We start from the raw sequence: 27,809 nt of genomic DNA on the forward strand, positions 1-27,809 counted from the left end.
GGAGTGCGCAGGCGCGCTCGCGGGGCCGCGCGTCCCGGAAGCCCGAGAGGCGGCGACCTCTTCGTAGTGGGACGCATCGGACGACTGGAGTTCCCCGGCCCCACTAAGTTCTCACTCGCAGAGGTTTTATTCTACCCCAGTGGCATTCCTGGCTGCTGCCGCTGTGAGGGAGAAGGACAGCCGGCACAGTTTCCTCGGTCAAGGAATGGGCCGTTAAAGTGACGCTCGCCAGATTCGAACTTGCGGAGGAATCGTTCGGGAATCTTGGTATAATGCAGATCGGGATTGGGTAGGTGGCGGTGGGGACCCCGATTCTGCATTCCTAAGATCTTCGACCGCAGTAGCGATCCTGCTGGTCCCTGAACCACACTGGGTAGCAAGGCATTAGGGAGAGGTCAGCGTGGTTGGTGGCCGTGGTGACCTTAGGTGGGACCCTGTGCACGCACAGAAATTTATCCCGACTAATAAAAGGACAATTTGAAGGCGACTCCAACACGAGACTTATTGCAGTGTTTTCCTTCTCAATCTAAATATACGCAATGCACTTTTTTCTTTGTTACATATTCATTTTAGAAATCTCACAAGTAAGATTTTTTGTAAACACTGATGTTCATTGGTATCAGGTATTGTTGCCAACTTCCACAACTTTTTTTTTTTAACTAAAGTAAGGTTAGTAAATAGGTCTTCATAGCTGCATCCTCTACTTGGTGTTTTGTGAGCTTTTTTCAATGTCATTAAATAATCTACTTTTTTCTCCAATTTTTATGAAAAATTTCAAGTATATAGCAACATTCAGAGATAAATATATAGGTAAATATGAAAGAAGAATACCAGATAGTGATAACTGCTGGACGGAGAAGTAAAATAAGTTGCTGTGAGTGATCGGGTGGCTGTGTTACCTAAGGTTGCTCAATTTCTCTGTGAAAAATGACTTTTAAGGTGTGAATACAATTATAGTAAGATACCAACGACGGAAAATCAAGGGGAACAGTATTCCATGCAGAGGAAGCAGGTGCTGCAAGGGCCCCAAGAATGTGTTTTAGCATAGAAAAATAATGCCTGCGTGCTGAGTGATGAAAGCTTAAAAAATTATTATATCAGCAATAAAGAGCCAGCGAGCCAGCTTCCCCCCCAAGTTTAACCATCGTTACTTTGGCTAATTGGACAGGCTAGGATGCCACTTTCTTATCCCACTTTTATTCGATTACTAATAAGGATGAACGTTTCTTCATATCTTTTATGACCAATTGTTCTTTTATCGTGAATTACTTGTTTATATCCCTTCTCTATTTTTCTCTTGGCACCTGCATCTTTTTCCCCCATCGATTATTATGTCTTCTGTATAACTAAACTCCCGGGCGGCGAGGTTTATGTTTGTTTAATTCTCTTCGCAGAGGGCTTGGCACTTACGTATATTGCACCAATAAAAAAATAAAGGTTTGAAAATTTTACCCTTCGTCGGCAAGGTTAGTTCAAGACAACGTACTTAACTTTAAAAGTTGACTGGACAGAATCAACTTTAGGGAAACCGCGTGAAATTTAAATGTTCCCGTCTTAGCCGCCTTCTGATGTATTGTGTTTGAGTAAGGTAGACTCCGAACCTCTGACCAGCAGCAGGTACCCGTATTTTAGTGGCGTTTAAATAACTCCATATTACATCCAAACAGGGAAAACTCATTGCCAGGCAGATTCTGACGCTGTAGGCTCTGAACTTCCGGTGCCAGCCGCGCGCAGGCGCCGATTAACTAGCGTCAGCGCCCGGGGACCCCTGGGGGCCAACGCCACTTCCCATAATGCCGCGTACCGGAAGTTGTTGCTTTCTAGGGGTCACTCTGGCTTCGGCTCTGTCGCTCTCTTTTCGTCACCGGGAGGAAGACGGAGCTGACTGCCCAGCCGAAAGGCCCAATAGGGGATGCAGTTATGGGCGCTGTCGTTGTGGGTGAGTTCTGGTCCCACTGACTCTGACTCACGGTCACCGCTCGCCTGACTTCCTGCGCTCCGAGAGCCCGAATCCTCTGCTCCGAGTTGGTTCTCTGCTCAAGGCTCTTCTTCCTTAAGCACGTTACGCGGCCTCGGCCCGGTACCGCGTTCTCATTGGCTTCCTGTCCTGTCAGTTCCAGGAGCTGGCCAATGAGTTGTCGGTGCTGGCGCCCTTCTCGACGCCGTGGAAGCCGCGGTTCCCCCGTGGGTGCGGAGCAGTTGAAAGGGAAGGGGAGGTGTGGCGGGCGCCGCGCGGCTTTGGGTATCCCGCAGGTTGCGGCTGGGTTTGCTGTTGCATCCGTATGGTGTGATTGGTAGGAAAAGCAAGCTCTGTCATCTAACCAGTTCGGTTCTCCTGGGGTAGGACAGATGTACGCAAAACTTGAAAGCCATATTGAAGACTTGCTGACAAAAGTTTGCCAAGCGCTTGCATTTTTAATGGACTCGAGCAGGCATGGGAAGACTGGGAGGGCAGAGAGGGATGGGAACTGGATTAATATGAGAGCCGGCAAGATGAGCTTTGATTCAAATTCTCTGTGGAGTCCTGCAAGGAGTAATTTGCTAAGAAGCTAATTCTTCTCTGAAGGCTCGCCTGAAAGACGTAATAGATTTATTGATGTTTTATAGCTGATGGTACTCGCAGTACTCTGTTCTCACGACTCATTAGATGCCCTTTACAGTTGTCAAAAATTTATTGGAGCTCTTTCCACATCATTGAAGTGACTCCCTCCTGTCCTCTGCCTGCAGCAATTGCAATTCGTCTTTCCAGTTTTCCTTTGGAGTCTGGGCTTCTGCAGTCCTCAAACCAGATTTGCTAGTCTGTCTTCACGACTGCAGACTTCTTCATTCTTTGTCTTTTTCACCGGAGCTTGTTTGCTTAATTCTTATGTACCTACCTTTGCACCTTATAATCATCCTTTATGCCTCAGGTACTATTCTCTTTTTCTATTTCAATGCAAAAGGTATTTCTTGAGAACCTACTGTGTAATCTGCTATGTAACACTATGCAAGGTGCTATAGGCAGTTGAAAAGTAATGCCTGAAACCATTTCTTTTTCCTAGAACTTTAGATTCCAGATAGAGAAATGACATATGTCCAGGTTAAAGATTTAAGAAGCAGCCCACTGTTGTATCTGATTAGAGGACAAGATGAATCGTGTACACAATAAACACTGCGAAAGTTCAGTTGAGAGATTTATTTAGAGTAGAATGTTTGCCTAAGGCCTCATTGAAGTGGATATCTTGGAGGATTGGTAAGATTTGGGTAGATAGAATGTCCCCGCTAGAGATCAGAGGTATAGAGGTGTGCCAAGGTGTTTTGGAGTAGAGGGTCCCGAAGAGACTGGCTTGATTGGAACGGAGAGTGGTAGTCTTGGAACCAAAAGATCTGCATTTTAGTTCCATCTCTGCCACCCCGTCGTCTTTCCTCATTTTGTTTCTGAGTTTCCTCCTTTAGGGAAATTCTCCATTTAAAGAGTTGTTGTGAAAATCAAATGTTTATGAAAGGGCTTTGAAGAGCAAAAGCACCATATAATTAAAATTGAGTTCTTTGTTGGGAAGTAATGAGGTTCTTTGTTGAGAAGTAATGAGAGTCAGGATTACCAGAGCATTGGAGACAATTTATAAAGGACCATGAGGGGAGATCTCAGGAGTGTGGACCGGGAAACTGTTAAATGCTTTCCGTCAAGAGAATGATGTGATGAAAATGGCATTATTGGAAGATATATCTGGTACCAGAATGCAGCACAAATTAGAGGGAGTTGGATTGGAGGCAAGAATTTGGCTGCTATTTTTTTTCTAAAATCTACGATCTAGATAAGATAAATTATGTTAAGTGTTATTTTAGGGTGGGAAAAAGTTCATAAAATATATCCTCATTTTACATGTACTCATATACTTTGTGTTCTTTTGTTATTTGTTAATTCATTTATTTTGTAAACATGGGAGCTTGTTACATTTTAAATAATCTTTGGAAAGGTTAACGATTACTTGATGTAGCACTCATTTTTCAGACAAACCTTTCTGAATTACCTTTAATTACATGAACCCATTAAGAGCTAAAAGAGGAATACTTCTAGGGCTCTAAGGCAGGGCAGGATGACAGCCAAGTAGCAGAATTAATTGGAAAGTGTTTTCAACATGAACGTCCCAGGTCCTACTTTCTGAGTATGTAATCGGAATTTTAATAAGCATACCAGGTAAAATCACTTTTATGGTTGTTGAAGTGATTTTGACACTAAGTTATTCTAATGTATGTAAAAAACAAGTTTTGAGTATAGTTTTTCAAAATCACTATATTTAGAGTTAAGTAGACCTCTATTGCTTTCAGCACTTTTCATGTTTTCTAGTTTTGAATTGTTGACTAAAGAGGTGAAGATGTGGTGTGTAGCTAGATTTGTCATAGTCTTCCAAACTGATTTTGGCAATACTGTAATAATGTAAATAGCTGAGAGTGCAGTTGTAATTAATTCTCAGTTAGGTGATATCCATCGGAGATCCTAGTGTGGAAAATGCAGAACAGTGTATCACATTTTATATCTGGCTTTGAAATTACTTTGTAAATTTTCTAACTCCCTTTAGGAGGTTGTTTTCAGAATTATTTTTAGTTTTTCTTAGAGAAATTATCAATTTAATTTGCATAGACTGCAGACCTAAGAAAGATAGCTTAGAAGGAAGGGAAATTATCTTAAGTTTCAAAGGACAACCACTATTCCACACTTATGTAGTGAGAAGTTGAATTCCTAATAGTGTGAAGTGCTGAGACTTTTCCAAAACTGCGTAAGAAGATGTAGGTTCTCTCCTGACCTTTACTTTTATTGAAAACCTCTTAACCTTACTAAGAATCAGTTTCCTAAGCTATGGAAAACAAGGGTAATACTATCGTCGCTACTTCAGGGTTCTTATTGAAAACTAGATGATATATGTGAATGGTCTTTGTAAATTATGAAGTGTGATAGACATGCAAAATAGATGTGGCTTAGTTATATTACTATCTACTAGAGAAATATAAAACATACTTTTTTTTTGTCAAGCTAACTTTATCTTGTTTTCTAGATTGTTATTTTGTCTTCGTAAGTAATCCATAAAGTGCCAACATGGGAAAGAAACGGACAAAGGGAAAAACTGTTCCAACTGATGATTCTTCTGAATCTTTAGGTATATTTCACCAATTGAATCTTTAAAGTAATGTTTATATCCCTAAATGGACACACATTTTACTATGTAAAAGTGGGCTTAAGGTGTACATTATTATTATGTAATTTGCGTTTTAACTTAGTGTTTAGAGCTACATGTCATTTAAGTCTTTTCAGCATTTTTAATGGCATGATATTTCATTGACATAGACGACCATGGATCATAATTTATTTAGATAGTCTTTAGCTTTTCAGTGCTAGGAATGGAGAGACAGTAAACATTTTTGTAGCTAAATCTCTGTGCCCGTCCGCTTATCTTCTTAGTACAGATCCTAGAATTAGAATCACTGAATTAAATGGTATATTATTAAATTAAATGGTATAAATTAAACGGTATTTCAGGGCTCTTTTGGTTCTATTGCCAAATTGCCCTTCAGAAATGTTTTACTAATTTACAGCCCCCTAGAAGCATAATAAAGTGCCCATTTCCCCGAACCTTTCTCAACACTGGTTAGTATCATTTGTAAAAATTTTTGCTGATTTGCTAGTTGGAAAAGGGTATCTTCCTTTGTTAGTTTATGTTTCTTTGCTTACTGGGATTTGGTGGTTTTTCACATGATCTCAGTTACATTTATATTCTCTTGGTGCAAATTCGTTGGACATAATGCTAGTTGTGCCACTGGAGTAGTTTCTAAACCTCCAGGGACCCTGCAACAGTTGACATCTAGAGTGGCTTGCAAAGCCGTTTACTGATCTGCTCCCAACAGCGTGTTCTCTCGGGTCCGGCTGCCCGTTTATACACATGTGACTGCCGTTCTGAGCAGATAGCAGGCACTTTTACGTTTTATACCTCCATTTCTTTGTTCATGGGATGTGACCCTTTCAGATTGTTCTTTCCTTCCTGAGGGCAAAGTTTAAGTGTGAGCTTCAAAGTCAAAAAGACTTGAGTCCAAATTCTGGCATAGCCACTAAGAAGTTGTGTGACCTTGGGCACTAAATTTTAGTTTACTCATGTCACTGGGGATAGTAGTGTCTTCCTGCCAGGGTGGTTGTAAGGATTGAATGAACTAATGTATGCAAAACATTTAGCACAGTGTCAGGCTCATAGTAAGTGCTTAATCAGGATCAGAAATTTTTATCAGTGTTGATATCTTCTAAGTCTTTACAGACGTTGCCTCCCCTGGGAAACTTTTGTTGACTTTAGCCTTCTCTTCTGGTGCTGCTATAGCAAGTTTTAGAAATTGTTATGTATTTATTTAATTGCCTCTCCTGCCAGAATGTGAGCTACTCCAAGAGAAGAGCTGTGAATGAGTCAGGTTTTGGTTCCCTGGTATCTACCATAGTGCCAGGCCTGTGACCGCTCTGTTGTTGACTGGATGAAGGAACTTCTCTACAAACCTATTAAAATAAAGAGAATTATAAATATTATAAACAGCCTTAATTTAAATTGAGGTGAATTTAGGGTGGTAGCTTCAAAAAAGCAAAATTTCAAAATTTTTATAAAATCTCTTTATCACATAATCTCATAATATTCAACTATCAGATTATTTAACAATTTGTTTATAGAGTAAATTCATATTTGAAGTTCAAATCAAAGGTAATTTTGAGATTAACTAAGGAAAGCTGTATTTTACCTCTGTATTCCTTTATTTGTTTTAATAGAACCTATGTGCAGACACATTAGAAAAGGATTGGAACAAGGTAATTTGAAAAAGGCTTTAGTGAACGTGGAATGGAATATTTGTCAAGATTGTAAGACAGACAATAAAGTAAAAGATAAATCTGAAGAAGAAACGGAAGAAAACCCTTCAGTTTGGCTGTGTCTTAAATGTGGCCATCAGGTATGCTAAGATTTGGATGAATGTGGGATTTTATAAAACTGTTTGAACTGTCTTAGAGGGTATTACCTCAAAGCACAGTATGGGTGAGTAGGATGTCAGCTGGCCTAGATCACGTTCCCTGGAGAACAGATTCTGAGACTGAGATTTGTGTCTGCGGGGTTTACTGAGGAGAGTCTCACGCCAGGAAAACAGTGAGGGAAGCAGGACTAGGTGGAGAGAGAAGCTGAACAAGAGGCAGTGCTACAGGGCCTTAGCTGATCCCACAGTGACCTCTGGCCCTCAGAGATGTCCTGAATTGAGGCGAGGGGCCAGGCCTTTGACTGGTGCGTAGACCGCTCATTGGATGTGGGCTGTCCCTGGGGAGGGGGACTAACCTTGGGCAAGACAGCTCCCTTCACTGAGGATAATTCCCAGGCGTGGACAGACAGACTGAACTGTGAGCGCTCAGCTGACCACATTCCTGGCGGCTGGGGGAATGAGTACCTTGGTCTTGGGGGGTGGATGGTATTTGGGTGGCAGAACAGCTCACAGGTATTGCCATGGTTCTAAAGGTCAGGGCCTCCTAATCACCCTCAGTGGTGGCGAGTTAACTAGGCAGTCCTGTCATGAAGCTTCAAAATGAGACACAGCTATTTTTTTTTCATTTTCTTTTAAATTGAAATTTTTTTGAGGTAATTATAGATTCACATGCAGTATAAGAAATAATACAGAGATGTCTCTGTACACTTTGCCCAGTTTCCCCCAGTGGTAACATTTTATAAAACTATAGTATAATATCACAACCAGGATATTAACATTGATATAATCCATCAGTCTGAATCAGATCTCCCCAGTTGTACTTCATTTCTGTGTGTGTATGTGTGTTGTGTATGTGCATATGTGTGTATTAAGTTCTATACAGTTTTGTCACCTGTGTAGATTTGTGTATCCACTGCCACAGTCAAGATACTGAATAGTTCCAACATCGCATGGCTCTCTTATGTTGCCCTTTTTAAATCATACCCACTTCCCTGCTGTCATCCCTCCCCCAGGCCCTGTATAGAACCACTAATCTCTTCTTTCTTTGAAAAATGTGTCATTTCAAAAATGTTATGTAACTGGAATCATGCAGTATGTAACATTTTGGGATTGGCTTTTTCACTTAGCATAATTCATCCAAGTTGTCTGTATCACTAGTTTGTTCTTTTTTGTTGCTGAGTAGTACTTCTTGGTATAGATGTACCACAGTTTAACTATCCACCTGTTGGAGGACATCTGGGCTGATCCCATTTTTTGGCGATTATGAATAAAGCTGCTGTAAACATTTGTGTGCAAGTTTTTGTGTATGTCTCTCGGTAAAATGTCCAAGAGTGAAATTGCTAGGTCATATGATAATTGAATGTTTAGTTTTTAAGAAACTGCCAAACTGTTTTCCAGAGTGGCTGTACCATTTTACATTCCTACCAGCAATATATGAGTGACCCACTGTCTCTGCATCCTTGCCAGCATTTAGTATTGTCACAGTTTTTTATTTTAACCATTCTGATAGGTGAATAGTGATATCTCATTATGTTCAGACAATTTAAAAAAATTTATATGCCTGCAAAGGACATTTATTGTTTATTTGTATTTGAAAGGTTTTCATTGAACCTCTTAAAAGCATATGATGAGCATGAATGTATTTTGCTACTTCAAATTTTCCAGAATACATTTTCTGTTACAAATTTTATTTATTTTGCTACTTTTTTAATTCCTAAGGGTAAGACAGTGACAGTATTAACTGTTAACTTTCGTCCTGCTATGGATGTCTGTTGCGCTGTTAGCAAGTGATTCTCAATTGTTGTCTTGAGACAACTCAGCCGTACATTTCAAATGATCTCAAATAGTGTTATAATTTTCAAAATTGATATCAAATTTTAATTCACTTATTTTAGAATTAAATGTTGAGTGGGATAAATTAAATCAATAGTGTATGATATAATAGTTAAAGGATTAGAAGCCATTGATAAGCATTTCCCCTCCAAACAATATTTTTAGCTACAGTAGAAACAGGAACATGGACTGTAGTCCAAGGGAGTTGGTGGCCTGGTTCAGATAGATACACAGTGAGGATGTATTTCTGAGCAGTGATTTACCCAGCTGGAGCCAGAAAGTTTGGTCATGTTGTTTTATGAATAAGCCTGCACATCTTGTAGGTGAAAATCTCCCATTTACTTGTTCAGTTAATGCTCATTGACCTTCCATTTGCTAGGTTTTTTTGGTAATAGATTAATTCTCTTTTTCATGCCTTCAGTATTTATAGTCCAGGGGAGAAAGGATATAGACGTTAACAACTTTAAGATATGGTAGAAAATAAGGAATGCCATCAGGAATTTACACACTGTTTTGTAGGAGTGTATTTACAAGAAGAATACAGTTTCTTATCTGGGAGGATGAGCATAGGCTCCTGACAGGAGGTAGCCTTTGAGTAAGATCCTCAAGTGGGTGGAATTTGGTCAGTGGCAGTAAAGGTAAAGGATTCCAAGACAAATGGAATAACATGAACGAAACTGTGTTGCTGTGAAAGCACTGAGTGTGTTTTTAGCCGGTGGATGGACTGTGAATAGGAGAAGATGGGAGTTAACCCTGGAAAGGTAGATCGGGGTCACATGGTATTGGGTTTGTTGATTAGGAGTTGGAGAGCAATTCATAATTTTTGAATTGAGTGTATAGAATAGAGCTTTGTTTTAGGAACGTTAAACTGGAAACAGATACGTATGTGAAAAAAGAGGTTGAAGTTAGGGAAATATTTAGGCAGCTCTTAAGGACTAACTAGACCTAGACTAAGCAGACCAGACGTAGGGAATGACTGCGTCAGCGTGGTTTACTCGGACTGGGCAGGGCGAGTTGGAGATGAAGAATACCTTTACCACATGGTTTACTAAATAGCTTCTCCCTTAGATGTCCTCAGTTGCCTATTCATGTTTAAGTTTTAACAAAATCACTCTCTAGAGTGCGACATTTTATTTTTAAAATTACAGGAATGGCAGAATTTCTCACCCACTTCCTTGTTCAGTATAGATTGCGAATTCTTTCCTCTTTTGGTGAGTGTTTGTGGCTTTGAGGTTTATAATTCTGATTTTCTAGGGCTGCGGCCGAAATTCTCAGGAGCAGCACGCCTTGAAGCACTATCTGACGCCAAGATCTGAACCTCATTGTCTGGTTCTTAGTTTGGACAACTGGAGTGTATGGTGAGTTTCAACTCCTGTGCCCATTGACAAAATTATTTGAAATATTGGAGAGTACAGGTGTTTGAAATGTTTAAGGAGCAAGAAAGTTAAAATTTTTGTAATATTTGTTTAAATCCCATCACTTTCAGAAGGCTAGAGAATGTGATGTTCTGAAAAGCGTTTGCCTAGTGTTGTACAAACACAAAATTGGTAGCATTTAGATGACTTAGGATTCTTCACCCTTTGTTCTTCTTGCTTGTGATATTGTAAAGCAGATGGTAGGTTGTTTTTAGTTTAAAAATAGGACACTAAGAAGAAATCCCAGATAAACTGAGAATATAGTAAAATTTTGGCAGCGAATTTGCATGAAAATAAATGTCAGGCTGGTATGTGTATTTCCTGTATTTTAACATCATTAAAACAGATTTTCGCATCTTTAAAAACCATGTACACAGCAGTGTTGATTGAACATCATCCGTCAGTTGTATAATTTGTTAGTTTTGATGATAGAGGTCTGTATTTTGAAGAATGGGTAGAAAAAGCTTTTGACGTTAATGTTGTAAATAGCCATTTCAGTAAAATGTTTGGAGTTTTTTCACAGTATTTATATGTAGCCATAATTTGGGCTAAACTTATTAATAATAAACCAGAGTTAATATGAATAGTCTTCTTCAAGAAAACATAAACATTTTATTTTCAGTTTTTCTAGTAGAATAACTTGACAGTTACACACTTTGGGCTCCAGGGATTATAATTTGTCCCCTTTTTTGGTTGTCAGTTTGTCACTTTTCTTCTCCGATTTTCGGGACACAGGTGTTACCTATGTGATGATGAGGTCCAGTATTGCACTTCAAACCGATTGGGTCAGGTGGTTGATTATGTTAGAAAACAAGCTGGTATTACAACTCCAAAATCAGGTAAAATCATTTGTTTCTTAATATATACTGTAAAGTTGATTTATACATCTGCTGATACGTAGATTTACTGTACTACCTAGCATTACATATAGGCAAATAACGTCAGTTATGGTTGATTTCAAACTAAGAAACTGTTTTTGGTTAAGAATGTAAAAGAGTGAAAATATAGATAATTTTAAGGTGTTAGAATTAGATGAGAATCTGAGAAATAGTCTAGTCAGATTGATGAAGATTCTGGACTGAGTAATGGGCAGTAATGCTCTGCCGCCATCCCCTGGCAGAGGTGCTTAAGATAGACAGCCCTACCTTTGCTGAATTTACTTTGTTACATGGTTTGGATGATATGAAAGTAAAGTACTTGTAATGCCTTCAAAAGCGAAGATACATCTCAGGTTTTTTCCTTGCATAAATAAACTAATTGTATTGGCATACATCATCTGCTTTAAGCTGGTTTAGATTTTTACATCACAGAAGTATCTTTGGCAGAGTCAGAATTGTTTTTTTTTTTTTTTTGAGGAAGATTAGCGCTGAGCTAACTACTGCCAATCCTCCTCTTTTTGCTGGGGAAGACTGGCCCTGAGCTAACATCCACGCCCATCTTCCTCTACTTGATATGTGGGATGCCTACCACAGCATGGCGTGCCAAGCGGTGCCATGTGCGCACCCGGGGTTCTAAACTGCCAAACCGCAGGCCGCCAAGAAGCGGAACGTGTGCACTTAACTGCTGCGCCACCGGGCTGGCCCCCAGAATTGCTTATTCCTAACTTCAGGATTGGTTCATGACTCACGGAATTCATCTAAAAATTTATTTCATGTCCACATTGTTTACTTGATTGCTTTCTACTCTAGTTTCATTTGTGGAAACTTTTGTGCTGTACAAAAGGAATTTATCCCGAAGCATAGGCTGTTTGGTTTCATTTGTCAAACTAATGCTTACGTCAGTTCTGAACATTTTTTGTTTATTGTTTTTTCTCTCTCAGTGGTAATTTACTTATATTTATTAGTAAAGATTTAAAGTCAAACAGGTGACACACAATGATATTAAGGAAAATTCACAAATTCTAGAACTCCGTCCCAAGTATAATTGCGTTTTGTATGGCTTTATTACACATTTGCTAAATCTTGTTTTCTTCTTCCTTTTTTTTTTAAACAGCAAAAGATAATGGTAATATTGAACTTGAAAATAAAAAATTAGAAAAGGAGAGTAAAAATGAACAAGAGAGAGAAAAAAGGGAAAACATGGCTAAAGAAAATCCTTCCACGAATTCTCCTTCCCAAATAACTGTGAAAGGACTCAGTAATTTGGGAAATACATGTTTCTTCAATGCGGTTATGCAGGTGCCAGTGTTAATTTCTTCTCCCTTTAGAAAAAATCTAGTGTTTTCCTCATATTGTAGGATGTTTTTGCATATTTATTACTTACAGTATTGAGTTTTTTCCCAAGTAATTTATTTCTATATTTTCAGAGAAAACTCAAGGAAATGTTTACTTTGCATGATAGTAAAACAGTGTGCAAGGCACTGGGGTGCAGTAGGGTTCCACACAAACGTGGCTCCTGCCCTCATGGAACTTGCCGTTGGGTTCGGTAAGCACAGGATAACCTAAGACAGAAACAGATAGCTAGTTGCAAGGGGTGGCACGTGGTGGTGAGAGAACGTGGTGGTGGTAGGCTCACCCCTTCATATTGGGTGGTGGGAGAGTGCCCTTCTGAGGTGAAGTATTTACGAACCAAATAGAGTGGGCAGAAGAGCATGCCATTACTTTTTGTTTCCCAAGATAGATGAATAAAGACTGCAGTGTTGATAATGATTTTCTGTTTTGATAGAACAGATACTTCAGAAATATTTGAATAAATTGATATGCTTTTAAATAATTTTCCTTTTCTTTTCCATCCTGCATTCCAGAATTTGTCACAAACACCTGTGCTGAGAGAACTACTAAAAGAAGTAAAAATGTCTGGAACAATTGTAAAAATTGAGCCACCTGATTTGGCACTAACAGTATGTACTTAATTTTTTTTTATAATCAGTAATTTGTGAATGTCCCCATTCTAAATTATTTTAAAGAACTGATGCTGATTTTCACCTTTCCTGTTTGTTTTGTGTAGGCTGCCAACCTATTCAAGGTTCTCGGGCTAATAGAAGTTATCAGGGGCCTTTACATTTATTTGCTGTGTCTGCCAGGTTCTGCTGTGCCTTAGTGTTTGGTTTCCCTCTTGGGAATGTTGTTGATATTTGTGAAGCCCTAGGCGTGCATTGTTATTTTTAGCATCTTTATGGTGACTTAAAAGTTGAGTAGCCAAATGAATTTTACCGTATCCATTTTTATTTACATTTTGCTTTGGTTTTTTCAGTTCTTATGTAGTAAGTTTCTGATAATCTAAAACTAAAACAGTAGAACTGAATTCTTCATAAAACAGTCTATGACCAGAAGCTTTATCTTTTGATGTACATTTTGAAGTTTTAAATGAGGCAGTTCTATTAGGAACATTGGCAATGTAGGGTAACTAGTTACATTGTGGTAAAATAAATGATTCAAACATTTGACTGAAGAAAGTGATTTTTATTCCCATATTCAGGAACCCTTAGAAATAAACCTTGAGCCTCCAGGCCCTCTTACTTTAGCCATGAGCCAGTTTCTTAATGAGATGCAAGAGACCAAAAAGGGAATCGTGACACCTAGAGAACTCTTTTCTCAGGTCTGTAAAAAGTGAGTATCTGCTTTGATTGTACTTTCTGTGCATCAGTAAGATGCTGAGAAATGACGCGAAAAAATTAGTAGCTTTAGAATCAACCTCGTACATTTATTCAAGCATGGTTTATTTCACTTGGATTAGAAAACATTTGCTTTATGTGAAAATTAAATCTGCCAAGGGTGTTATTGGACTAAACAGAAATTTTGAGAAACTAGAACACTCTAAGATTTGGGATCTGATCCTAAGATTTTGTAAAAATAGTTTCATATTTTAGTAGACTCATTGTTGCTTTTCTTTTTTTTTTCCTTTTTATTCTGTAGAGCAGTGCGATTTAAAGGCTATCAGCAGCAAGACAGCCAGGAGCTGCTTCGATATTTATTGGATGGAATGAGAGCGGAAGAACATCAAGTTAGCAAATTTTGACCAGCGTAGTTTCTAATCCCATCTTCATTCACTTGTCTGTCATTTGATGTCTTAAGGGTTGTTGAAGCAACGAACACTAGTTATTGAGCCATTGTACTTAAAATCTTTTTCTGCATCAGCCTTTTCAACCAGTATGTTTTAATCATTAGAATGAATGAAGAGAATTAGGAATGTTTCTCCTTTTCATGATGCTCTCTTTTGCCTGATGTTTACAATGTAATTGTCCTTTAAGGGTTCTATTGTACCTGCCTATACCAGGAGAGCTACGAAGTATGGGAAAATGTTTCTCCTAAAACGATTCCCAGTTGCAGGGCACCCTTACTCTTATTCTGACTGTGGTTTAACACAGCTTTTTCAATTTTGAAAGTATTTTCGTTTCGTAAGAGTCAGGGAACATTTGTTGCATTTTAAAATTTTCATTAATTGCCAGGATGTAAAGTAATGAATCTGTGGATATAAATATAATTAATAATAGTAATAATAGAGTGATAACAACTAATATTTATTTTCTTACTTCATGTTGAGCACTACTCTCAGTATTTTATGTAAATTGCTTACTTAGTCCTCACAACCATTCTCAGGGGTAGACGCTGTTATCATTTTCTCACTCCATACGTTCTGAAGCTAGAGTGCAGAGAAGTTCAGTGCCTGGTTCAAGGTCACCCACTAATGATGGGGCTGGGCTTTGAGCACTGGAGTCTGTCCCTGTCTCGTTTAACCATTCTGCTTCTAGGACATGGTATTTCAGTGGGCTCTCAAAGGAGGGGTGGGCATGTTCTGAAAAGCTTTGGTTTAAATAGGTTAAAATCTTGAAATGATAAGACAGTGTCTTTATTCAGGGGTTAGTGATTGTTTCAAACGTATAATTCTTTTTAGCTCCTTGAATTAACTTTGAAAATGTAATTTTATAAATATTAATTTTTATTTAGTAAGTTTGGGGAGCTAATTCTTGATCACTTTCTTGACTTGATTACATATTTTCTAAGGAAAGTAACTATAAAATTTAAAGTTTAATAGTATATGTATCCATTTTATTACTTTTAGAGAGTGAGTAAAGGAATTCTTAAAGCATTTGGTAGTTCTACTGAAAAATTGGATGAAGAACTAAAAAATAAAGTTAAAGGTAATGTCTGACTTTTTGAACTAAAACACTGTAGTCCAATTTCTCTGTACCTTAGGAGAAGATTGCTGGCCACGTGTATTTTGAATCCACAGTTTTTAACATAAAATTTCTCTTTATCACCATTGATTTTAAAAAATTATTCAATACTTCAAAGACAGATATTCAGAAAAATTTAACTTTTGGCATATTCTTTTTGTGCAATATTATAGGGAAATTAATAAAGATAGAATTAACATATCACATTTTTACTTTTCAAAAGCTCAGCCTTCTGATTAGCAATGATAAGTCAATTAAACTTGTCTGTGTAAGTTAGTTGCTGGTTTATCAGTTATGGAGCCACCTTCCTTCTTATTGCTGTGTGTCATTTAAAGATTTAGGGCAGATCTCTCCAAGAGAACTTTTTGTGATGGTGGAACTCTTCTATATCTACACTATCCGATACAGCAGCTGCTAGCCACATGTGGCTCTTGAGCCCTTGAAATGTGGCTGGTGCAACTGAAGAGCTAAATTTTTATTTTTATTTAATTTAATTAATTTAAATGGCTGCAAGTGACTAGTGGCTACTGTGTTGTAAAACACAGTTTAGAATAAGCACATAGCAACTCTTTGCCTCCTTGGTATTGGGCCTGGCCAGTAACAGAGAGGATTGTGTCTGCTGGCACTATCTGTCATAAAATGTGTTTATGTAAATGAGCACCTATCATTTGAATAAGACTTATGAATTTCATGTATTTACAAAATTGGGTGACCAGGTAGTAAAATTATTTCACCTTATACTAAAGTTATCAAGATTATTTCTGGGAACATAGAAAAAATAAAAGGAGGATTTTGTCTGAAACATTTTCCTAGGATTTTTTTTGTTTATTGTTTTGGTTTTTAAATGGAGTTCAGTCTTAGAGTTCACAAAGCAAGTTACATGCATTCTCTCCCAAGTGTGCTGCCAAATGTTGGAATGTTAGAGCTGGAAGTGACTAGAATATCATCCTGCCTAGCCCAGTCTCCTCATTTTACTACTGGAGACATTGATGTACAGAAAGTCTCACTGGCTTGCACAGTTTATTTTCCACTGACTAGATCTTGGGATCTTGGATAAGAAGTTTTTTATTCTTTTTCACGAGTGTGATTCTGTGATTGTGTTATGCTCAAAAGTGGAGTATATGCTGCTGACTATAGCATAAAAATAAAACTATAGTAATTATGAATAGAGAAAAACAAGTCTATGGGATGGAAAATTAAAAATAAAATTTTAGGGTTCGATAGGTAAGTAGTTTTGACTTATTCAAGTAATTGTATAAAGGTAATTGGTAAACATTTTCCCCCTTATAGATTATGAAAAGAAAAAATCAGTACCAAGTTTTGTGGACCGCATCTTTGGTGGCGAACTAACTAGTACAATCATGTGTGATGAATGCAGAACTGTAAGTAGATGTAGTATGGACTGGATTTATTCATTAATATTAGCAGAGTACAGTTTTTCAGTTGTTTCTTTCAAAAACAGAAATGTCTAGTTTCATAAGATAGTCTGTTGAACTGCCCAAATATGCATAGTTCTTTGCTGGAACTATGAGGACTCCTTATATCTGGAAGAAGTTAGTTTAACATTTTAATTTATTTCCCTTAACCCATAGTCCTCCACGCTGTGTAATTTTTTATTTCAATTTCTTAAGCCTTTATTTTAAACGTTAGCTGTCCCCCCGTAATGTTACTGTACAGTGTTTAACGTGAATCTTTGCCTTCCTTTTACATTTTCTTTTTTTTGGTTGGTTAAGGTCTCCTTGGTTCATGAATCTTTCCTTGATCTGTCTCTACCAGTTTTAGATGATCAGGTAAGACGATTGAGTTTATTTCATTTAAGTAGAATATTTTTTCCTGTGTTAGATTTTACGAGGGAAACTTTATCACCTTTTCCAAGTTTGTACATTACTAGCTCATGGAAAAATTTTTCTTTATCTGTTTGAGATAGAAGAATTTTAAAGATCTGAATAAGAAATGGGGTAAAAACTTTTCCTTTAAAGAAGGATGGTGTATCTAGAATTATTCTTTTTTTTTGGTGAGGATGGTGGGCCCTGAGCTAACATTTGTTGCCAATCTTCCTCTTTTTTTTTCCCTGCCTAAAGTCCCACTACATAGGCTGTATATCATAGTTGTAGGTCGTTCTAGCTCTTCTATGTGGGCTGCTGCCACAGTATGGCTTGATGAGCGGTGCATAGATCTGCGCCCAGGATCCAAACCGGCGAACCCTGGGCTGCCAAAGCGGAGCAATACAGACTTAACCACTCAGCCATGAGGCTGGCTCCTAGAACTCTTTATAGATAATTAACTTGATTAGTTCACATGTAAGAAAGTATTTTCTTCTTATTAGAAGTTACTATTTATTCTCATTATTTAAGACTAACCACAAATCTCTTACAGTGTTAAGTTCATAAATATTAATAGACAGTATCTCAGTTTTTAGCCGTATTAATTTAGTTCCTATCAAGTAGTAGTAGGCAAAAAGAGAATGTGTTATGAATATTGCATAAATCATTTTTCAAGTTAATATGAATTAGAGGTTCCTTTAATCACTGTTATTTAGTGATTAAAGTCTTATAAAACTTATTTTCTCTTTCTCTGAAACTATCATTTACATGCAAAGAAAAAAGAATAAAAAGGAACACCTGTAGTGGGACATCAATCACTTATAAATAGAAAGTGCGTTTGGAAATGGACCTAATTACATTGTGATCCCACCTGCGTCTAATAAAAGTCATTGGATTCCTTTCTATTATACTTGCATGTGAAGTTACCTTTTTTACTGTTTTGTTTGCTTGTTTTCTCGGTATTTGAAGATTGCTTTCTAGTATTTGAAATGAATGAATTTTGTCTTGGATATATTTTCAAACATTGTGGAAAATAGGAGTAGAAAAATTTAGGTGACATGAAATCTCTTCACAAGCAGTAGTTGTAAAATTTTGTTTTTGGCCCATATTCTCTCCACATTTTTAGAGTGCTAAGAAAAGTATAAATGATAAAAATCTGAAAAAGACAATGGAGGATGAAGATAAAGACAGTGAAGAAGAAAAAGATAACGACAGTTACATGAAAGAGAGAAATGATATTCCTTCAGGAACAAGTAAGCACTTGCAGAAAAAAGCAAAGAAGCAAGCCAAAAAGCAAGCCAAGGTGGGTAATTAGGAAGAAAAACTACACTTTTCTAATTTCGCATTTCAGACTACCGCTGCATAATGACGTTTTGGTCAACGATGGACCGTGTATGCGACAGTGGTCCCACAAGAGTAGTACCATGCAGCCTAGGTGTGTAGTAGGCTATCTAGGTTTGTGTAAGTTCACCCTGTGATGTTTGTACATCAAAATCGACGCACTTCTCAGCACGTGTCCCCGTTAAGTGACGCATGACTATCTTCGGTTTGAAGTCTGAATGATGTTGGTAGACATGTCTGTTATTTTAAATATAGCACTTCCATTTGGCAATTATAGAAGTAGCTCATTTAGTATTCTCTGCAGGGAAATTTCTTTGAGTATATGTGAAGAAAAGATTGTGCTTTTCTTTTTTTAACGTGCAGTACTTTTGACAACTTTTAAAAAAAATTTTAATTCATTTTTAATGACTTTTTGAGTTGTTAATACATTGACATTCAAAAATTTTAAAATATATAAAGGTATGCAATAAAAGTCCCCTCACCTCTCTCCTTTTATGACATGGATAACCACTTTCATTAGTGTCTTTCATGTCTTTTTGGAAAATATGATCAAATACAAATAGGTAGTCTTGTTTTTCCTTCCCTGTAAAAATTATACACACTGTTCTGGACCTTGGTTTTTTTTTTTTGTTTGTATCTTCTTAATTAGATTCTTAGAGATCTTTCCATTTCAGGACACAAAGATTCATTGTTTTAACAGCTGTATAGTATTCCATTTCATAGATGTATCATAGTTCATTTAACCAATTCTCTTTTGATTTAGGTTGTTTGTAGTCTTGCTGTAATGGCCAGTGCTGTAGTGAGTAACCCTGTACTTGTGTCAATTGTAGGGTACATTGTAGTTTTGATAAATGTTATCTAACGGCCTTCCACAAAGGTTGTACCAGTATAGTCCCACCACGAACATGAAGCTTCTTGTTTCTCCTGACCCTTGACAGCGGTGTGTTATCAAACTTCTGGATTTCTGCTAGTCTGATGGATGGAAAATATTATTTCAATGCAGTTTTATTTTCCGTTTATTTTAATATAAGTGAAGTTAAGCATAGTTATATGTTTAAGAGCCATTTGTGCTTCCTTTGAAGTATTCGTTTATACTCTTTCCCCATTTTTCTTTCATATATAACTCTATTTTTAGCTGAGGTGCATCAGAAAATATTTGTGTCATTTGTCCTCTGTGCCCTTCAGCCTTCTGGTATTGTAAGTTAAGCCTCACAGCGACTGTCCTTTTAGTTACAACCAAAAATGCTAATCCCTTGAGTCTTGAGGCAGTCCAGTCACAGGAGTCTCGATGAGATGCCTTTTTGCCCCTCTACTTGGAAATAGGCTGCAAATGGCAAAGAAGGTGACTTTAGGGAGGAAGTCCTTTATTGTCCTCTGTACACTGGCTTTCTTGCTTCCTCCCTAACTTTGGGCCATTTGTGTCATGGAATGTTTTCCTCTGTCCCTCTACCCAAAGCAGTCCTGTTCTGGTGCATTCTTGAGTTTTCAGTCTGTTTTTTATCTTCTCAGTGAAACTTTGACCCAGTAGTTATAACTCACATGGATACGTCCCTTCCTGTTGTGTGTGTAGGCAGGCTCACCACGTGGTTTAATACTTGGCTACTTGGCTTCTCTTAGTCACTTCTCTTAGGACAGAGACCATGGCTTGCACATTTTTATTTCCTCCAGTGTGACAGTTTTTGATGATTGGTGATTGTTTATTCCTGCTTTCAATTAAAGAACTTTTCTTCATAATTTGTTTGATCCCAGAGAGTAAAGGAACATGTAGAATCAGAAGTCTGGGAGTAAACTTGTCCTTATTAACTTGCTTATTTTTGATTGATAAGTAAGAAAACCTGATGTGCTCTTTCTCTTTTTCTCCCTCCTTCTCTCTTTCTATAAACAAACAAACAAACACATTTTGTACTTTTTACCCAGAACCAACGAAGGCAACAAAAAATTCAAGGGAAAGTTCTTCATTTGAATGACATCTGTACCATTGACCATCCTGAAGATAATGAATGTGAAGTTGAAATGTCACCTCAGGAAGAAGTGGATATGAATACCAACCATATCTCACAAGAGGAGCTTGTACATAAAGACTCTTACGTTAATCAGAAAGATTTGAATGGCCAAGAAAAAATGATAGAAATTTTAACTGACAATCAAAAATCCACAGAGGAAGTAGATATGAAAAATACCAACATGGATAATGATCTGGGGGTTTTGGCATCTTCTCCCGCTGAATGTAGTAGGGATTTAAATGGTGCCCACCTGAAGGAAGGGAGCGATGGAGAAGTGGACATTTCCAGTAGTTTCAAAGACCTTAACTTGAATGCTGCTCTCCAGCCTGATGAAATAAATATAGAGATTCTGGATGACAGTCATACTCCTGGGACCAAGGTGTATGAGGTCGTAAATGAAGACCCAGAAACTGCTTTCTGTACTCTTGCAAACAGGGAGACTTTTAATACTGATGAGTGTTCCATCCAACATTGTTTATATCAGTTCACCCGAAATGAGAAACTTCGAGATGCAAATAAACTACTTTGTGAAGTATGTACCCGGAGACAGTGTAATGGACCAAAGGCAAATATAAAAGGTATTTAGATTCTCTCACGGAAAGTAAAGTTCGTGTTCCAGGGCACATTTTGTACTGCATAGGTAGAGGACTCCTCTTTCAATTGTCTCAGGATTTGGGTGGCATCACTAAGTTCCGTCTTCTGTGTAAATATGTTAGTAGAAGGTTGGATAAGCAGAACTTTATTGGAATGGCTAGTACTCCAGCAGCAGTTAAAATGGGACGGTTTGCTCTCCGACACCTCTCCCTGTGGGTAAACTGTTCCCCTGGGGTATTATCACAACAGGATCCTTACAGATAGTGGCTGTTTCTTTCAGTTTCCTGTCAGCATTTGCGATGGCCCTCATCTCTGCACCAAGGAAGCCACACTTTAATTCATCACTGTGCTAAAGTGACATGCCCAGTGCAAAGTCCTGGGAGTACTGGAAGGATGGTGCTTTCTTACAGTCTACCTCCAATATGGAACAGGAGGATATTGATAATTCCCCTCCTCCCTTTGTTTTTGAGTCTGAGTAAAAGTGGGATAGGGAGCGATCATGGATTCCGAAGGATTCTTACTAGAATTGCTGAAACATTTTAAAGATTTTATTTTTCCTTTTTCTCCCAAAGCCCCCCAGTACATAGTTGTGTATTTTCAGTTGTGGGTCCTCCTAGTTGTGGCATGTGGGACACCACCTCAGCATGGCTTGATGAGCAATGCCATGCCCGCGCCCAGGATTTGAACCGGTGAAACCCTGGGCCGCCGAAGCAGAGCACATGAACTTAACCACTCGGCCATGGGGCCGGCCCCTGTTGAGACATTTTAGAAGTCTAGCTTTTTATTTATTTACATGTTGATACAGAAGGTAGATTGTGTTGATCTTACAGCAATTCTGTTTGCTTTTAGAGCAGGTGTGGGCAAACTGTGGCTCACAGGCCAAATTTGACCTGCTGCCTGTTTTTGTATGGTCTCTGAGCTAAGAATGTTTTTTATAGCTTAACATTTGAAAATGATTTTACGGTGGAGAATGCTAACTTTGAACCCTAGTTAACCAAAATGTTAACTCTCCAAAAATAATTCCATTCTTCTTTTCAGTATACTGTAATCGTATTCAATCATTATTATTATATTTTGAATTCCATCAGTAAAAATTTGTGGAAGATTTTCCTTAATATGTAAATAATGACAAAATATCCTTGATTTTGCTTCTTGGTCTACAAAGCCTAAAATATTTATTATCTGGTCCTTTTCAGAAAGTTTACTGATTCTTGCTTAAGGTGTTTAAAATGAGTTTTATAGCAAATCTGAATGCTTTAGAGGTCTAAAATGATTTTCATACTGCTAAAATTTCTTTCTTTCTTTAGGTGAAAGGAAACATGTTTACACCAATGCCAAAAAACAGATGCTAATTTCTCTTGCTCCTCCTGTTCTCACTCTTCATTTAAAGAGATTTCAGCAGGTACCCTTGTTTGCTACCCAAAATTTCTTTTAAATATGTAACATCTGCTTTATTTGTATTGTCTCAACATGGTGCTGTGTTTCTTTGGTTTTCTCTTATTTCTTAATTCTAACTTCAAAGAAGTAGGAAAGTAAAAGAATGTATATGGGTAAGACAAAAGGTTTGATGAAGATACATGTCAAGGTGGAGGAGAAATTTGGGCACAGTCCTTCCTCAGTTGTACTAGAACTCATGTTGCTCTTTTTAGTAATATAGCATCTTACTCTAACCTTAATTTCAGGTTAAAAAAAACCAGTTTACTAGCTATATCTCACACTTAGGAAATTTCATGATGTTTTCCTGTTTTGAGTGTGGTATTTTATTTTTACTGATCCTTGATAAAAACACATTGGTACCTTGGAATTTCATCGTTTTGGTGACCCCCATCTTTTCTGGAAGACTTGCTGTAAGCAGCACTAGTTTCAAATTCAGTTCCAAATTGCCAGAGTACCTTCAGAACGTCTTCCCTCCTGTGGTTGGTATGGGCTTGGTTAATGAGGTGGGTCTCTGAACAATTCACTAAGCTTGGTTAGAGAGTGAGGCTGGGACTGTGTGCTTCCCAGGAAAGTATTCTACTGTGGCTGAGTTTGAAACACTCAAAACCTCTGGGCTAATCTGGTTTTTCTGGATGGCTAAACCAGAAACCTTGAGAATTTTCTCATGGGAGCAGCTTTCTTAATGTTTTGGGAGTGTGTGTGTATGGTGTGCACTTAGCAAAAACAAACTAAGAATCAGTGGTCAGGAAAAATAGAGTTTCTTAGGAAGACTAAACTAGGGCTGGATGTTGGTGTTCTTTCTGGCTTTGGAGTGGGGCTGCAGTTGACAATGTGTACAGCTTTTCCAGGAAAAGAACTCAATCTGTTCTCTCTCATTTTTAGGCTGGTTTTAACCTACGCAAAGTTAACAAACACATAAAATTTCCGGAAATCTTAGATCTGGCTCCTTTTTGTACCCTTAAATGTAAGGTAGGTGAAAGTAGTCCTTTTGGAGAAACGCTTTCAGGGAAATCATAGCTTACCAAATACTCCAGCAGCAACTCACATAAGTGTGACGTTGATACGAATTACTGAGTAGAGTGGGTCTTTGATCTTCGCACCTTTATAATTTTAAGATCTGTGATGAATCACTTTGAACGTTTGGTTGTTATTTCAATTCACCATTTTTTTGAACCCTCATTATTGTGGCAGACATTGTCTTGGGAGTGAGGGCACAAAACTAAAGGTGAGCAGATACATTCATGCTTATCCCAATTTAATATGGTTTGGTGTTAAAATTGGTATACACAGAGCTGGGGTGGTATGCACTTAACCCAGCTCGTTGGTGGGTCAAGGAAGTTCTGTGAAGGTAGACCATGCCTCAACTAGTACTTAAAGAAGGAGTAAGAGTTAGTATGAAGAGTCAGGAAAAAACAACTTTTCCAGGCAGTGGGAACAGCAGGAGCAAAGGCACAGCAGCCTGAAATGGCAGGGTGGATGCTGGAGACTGGCAGTATAGGCAGTTCTAGAACTTACAGTACAAGGTCTAGGGAACGCTGGGAGATGGAGCCAGAGAAGTGAGATAGGGATGAGACTTCGGAGGATTATCATGGTGAGGAACCTGGGCTTTGTTAGGGATGCAGTGGGGAGCCACTGAGGAGTTTAAAGCAATGGGGTTACAGCCAGGTCTGTGTATTACATAGGTTACTTGCTGAAGCAGGGAGGCTGGATTTTTAAGAGGCAAAGACTAGAGACCGAAAAACTAGTTTGGATGCTGTTGAGTTAGATCAGTCAATAGATGATGAGGGCGTAAACTAGGGCAGGAGAGGGGGAGATTGAAGGAATATTCCAGGTTGTAAAATTAACCAGGCTTACGATCAATTGACTCTAGACAATGAGGCAGTGGCCTTTAAATGGAGGCTGAAGGTGGTGCAGAAAGAGGAGTTGATTCTTGATTCCCAGGGCCTGGTTGAGAACTAGGCAGATGGGGCAGGTGAAATGCCCTAAACTGAGTAGGAAATACAGGAAGAAGAGCAGATTGGGAGGTAGAGAAAGGATAATGAGTTCAGTTTTAGATACTTTGAGTTTCAGATATTTTTGAGATATTCATGGGGCTGAGGCCCAGGGCAGAGAGGTTAGGGCTTGGGATAAAGATTTGGAAATCAGTACATAGGTGGTAGTTAAAACCATGAGAGGATAGGATCCCCTGTGTAGAGCATGGAGAGAGAAAGAAAAGAGATGGTAATGACAACTCTGGCGAGCATGTGGGTCTAAGAGGCGTAGGTAAAAGAGGAGGACACCACCAAGGATCTCAACGAATCTCCATGTTGAAGAAGAATTTGGAGAATCAGAAAAGCTATACTGTTGTTCTGTATATACTCAGATTTCAGATATTTAAGTATAAACATATTAATAAAGTCTTTCTGTGCCAAATTTAAAATGATGGAAATTCTCCGTTCCTCCCTTCCCAATTAAAAATTCTCCAAGAAGGGTATTTCAGAGCTGGTGGGTAGAGTGAATTGTAATTATTTTTATGTTATCACCATAGGGCAGGGCCATTTTTGCTGGTAAACAGAAACCTTTGGTTGGATTAGTTTTGAATACAACATCATCAGGAATCCATATTTTGCTTAAAATGCCATTGCCCTGTGTTCAAGTTTCAAGGAAAGGACTAAGTGGCTTCAGGGTCAGAATATCAGAGAAAAAAACTAGAAAGTATTTATGGATTAGACAGCATAGAGGTCATGGCAAATTTTTCAAAAAGTGTGGGTAACATCAATGGGTTGAGAAATAAATGAGAATATTGGAGGTAAAGCATGTAGATATGTTAGAACCTTTGCTGAGAATTGGTGGATCAATGAAGAACTTTTTTTAAAGTCTTGGAGACTTAAATAGGTTTGTAGGCCAAGAGAAAAAGCTAGAAGTTGAAGATAGAGAAAAGAGAGAGAGAACTGATTGAGCAAGACTCTGAAGGAAGCCGGAAGAACTAGGATGAGGACACAAAGTTGGGAGTATTGTCTCTGAACAAGAGAGAGAGGATACTGCATCTTCCTGAGAATGGGCAACTTGTAGTTGGGTAGGTTGTGTCTCAGTTTTCCTGAAGTGGGAGATGAGGTCAACTATGGAGAATAAAGGGTTGGGAGATAAGGAGAGGCTAAAAGAGTAGTGAAAGGGTGGGCCAGTTCCTGTGAAGGACATCCATGGAAGTGGCAGCTAAGAACGAGTTATAAGGTTATATGGTCATATTGAGGACCCTGATGAGGTAGAAAATCATTAATTTACCAGTCTGCACACTGTTCTGTAATTTTGTTCCCTGGCAATAGTAGGTGTCTGGGTGTGGGGTTGGGGAAGGTAGGTTGTAGCATTCAGAGTAGGGTTTTGTGAGGAATTGGATGTGGTGGCAAGATTAGTGGTGGGTGTTGAGAGATTACTTTTGAGAGTGATACATGTGGTCTAAGTTCTCAAACTTTAATGTGCTATGAATCATCTGGGAATCAGTAGGTCTGGGGTGGGGTCTAAGATTCTGCATTTCTAATAAGCTCTGAAGTAATGCTGATGCTGCTGTTCCATTACCACATTTTGAGTAGTGAAGATACAGACTTTCTGTAGGATTAGGCTAAAAGAGGCTTCATAGGCCGGGAGAGAATGAGGATTGGAGGATCCTGTTAGGTTGAAGAGTATAGGTGAGATGAAAGTTTGAAGAATGGAAGGAATGTGGACTGAGACTAGAAATTAGTAAGATTTCTGAAGTCATACAGTTCTGAGTGATGACCAGTTCTAGAATACAGTCCTGGTTGTAGTTGGCTCCTATCGGGCTTATTGATGGACACTGAAATCCCTGACGAAGCCGACTGGATTTGGAGTGAAGTGTAAAGTTCTTCAGTGAATAGGGGGCTGTAGATTAAAGAGATGACAGTAATATTGAAAGACAGTGATGCCTGTTCAGGAGGACTTTTTAGAAGAGAACATAAATGGAGTAGTCGTCTGAAAGTCGTCCCCAGCTGGGAGAAACATGTCCGTGTTGCCAGCCCAATGGGATATGGGGTCTTCAAAGAATAAGCAGCCTCTGCTCTGGGTGGGGAAAGTGAGCACGAGAGAGGTTCAATGTGCTTCTCACCAAATCCCTAGGGGGCATTTGAAAATGTGAGGGGTGGTTTTTGGCAAGAGCTCAATGCTGTCCTCTTGCTGCTAAAGGCTTACATTCTGGGCAGGAACTAGAATGATAGAGTTGTGGAGGTATTTTGGAATTATCTGATCCCAAGACTCCCAAGGACTCTGGCGAGTTCAGTTTGGTTATTTAAGTATCTGGGCCAGGAAATTGATTATAGCAAGTGGCCTCTGGTTTATGTTCTTCCAGCAGAGAAACAACAATGGCAACTTTCTAATAAAAACACAAGTGTGACACTACTCAGGCTTTGAAAAGGTAGGGAGAAATAGTAAAGTTCAGCTTCATGAATGATTTCTGCATTCCAAAAGTAAGGGTTAGAGACCCTTTCATAGTTTAAAATTATCTTGCCAACGGCATCTGTGTGAGACTAGAACTAACTTTTGAATTCCATTCATTTTTAAAGAACGTTGCTGAAGAAAATACAAAGGTACTGTATTCCTTATATGGAGTCGTTGAACACAGTGGTACCATGAGGTCAGGACATTATACTGCCTACGCCAAGGCACGAACTGCAAATAGTCATCTCTCTAATCTTGTTCTCCATGGTGATATTCCACAAGGTAAGAAGTCTGGAAAATTCTAGTATTCAGCAGATTATGGCAAAAGCAAAAAATAATCAACTTGATCTTTCCATTTATATTCAATTTTACATTTTCTCAACAGATTTTGAAATGCAATCAACCAAAGGGCAGTGGTTTCACATCAGTGATACACATGTGCAAGCTGTGCCTACAACTAAAGTACTAAACTCACAAGCGTACCTCCTATTTTATGAGAGAGTACTCTAACAGTTTCAGAAAGCGCTTTCTCTGGAAACATGTTTATGGCTTTTATAATGGCTGTAATAATAATAAAGTAAAGACTAACTGTAAATCATGTTCACTTAAAATGAAATACATGCCAGAAGGAAGCAAGTTTATTGAAATACTGAAGGGAAAATACCTAAGTTTACAATGGTTTTGTATTGTCATGGTGGTTTTTTCCTGCTTCATTTCTGGAAAGGATTCAGAATTAAGTCCTCTGCGCTTAAGTGTGTCTGGGTGGTGGGCTGCAACACATCAATAAACTGACTTACCCCCAAAACTTGTTTTATTACTTAGAAGATTTTAAGTTGTATTGACTTAACCC

General features: G+C 38.3%; 1 protein-coding gene across 4 annotated transcripts; it reads left to right on the top strand.

Annotated features, from left to right (window-relative positions):
- The first annotated feature begins 142 nt into the window (after positions 1-142).
- On the top strand, positions 143-27,554 carry USP16 (ubiquitin specific peptidase 16). Of its 4 annotated transcripts, XM_046648108.1 has the most exons (19): positions 1,833-1,939; positions 2,728-2,909; positions 5,034-5,135; positions 6,776-6,954; positions 10,060-10,163; positions 10,956-11,059; positions 12,213-12,397; positions 12,964-13,059; positions 13,638-13,768; positions 14,075-14,162; positions 15,222-15,300; positions 16,627-16,718; positions 17,070-17,126; positions 18,286-18,462; positions 20,418-21,081; positions 22,405-22,499; positions 23,417-23,503; positions 27,085-27,241; positions 27,345-27,554. In XM_046648108.1, the coding sequence occupies exons 3-19, from the start codon at positions 5,075-5,077 to the stop codon at positions 27,467-27,469; spliced, it is 2,481 nt and encodes an 826-aa protein (XP_046504064.1). In that variant the 5' UTR covers positions 1,833-1,939; positions 2,728-2,909; positions 5,034-5,074; the 3' UTR covers positions 27,470-27,554. The 4 variants fall into 4 exon arrangements, with proteins under 4 accessions (XP_046504065.1, XP_046504066.1, XP_046504064.1 ...); XM_046648109.1 differs by lacking the exons at positions 1,833-1,939; positions 2,728-2,909 and adding an exon at positions 143-267; XM_046648110.1 differs by lacking the exons at positions 1,833-1,939; positions 2,728-2,909 and adding an exon at positions 155-289.
- The last annotated feature ends 255 nt before the right edge of the window (positions 27,555-27,809 follow it).

This window comes from Equus quagga, chromosome 21 (assembly GCF_021613505.1).
Source record: "Equus quagga isolate Etosha38 chromosome 21, UCLA_HA_Equagga_1.0, whole genome shotgun sequence".
Lineage (NCBI taxonomy): Eukaryota > Metazoa > Chordata > Mammalia > Perissodactyla > Equidae > Equus > Equus quagga.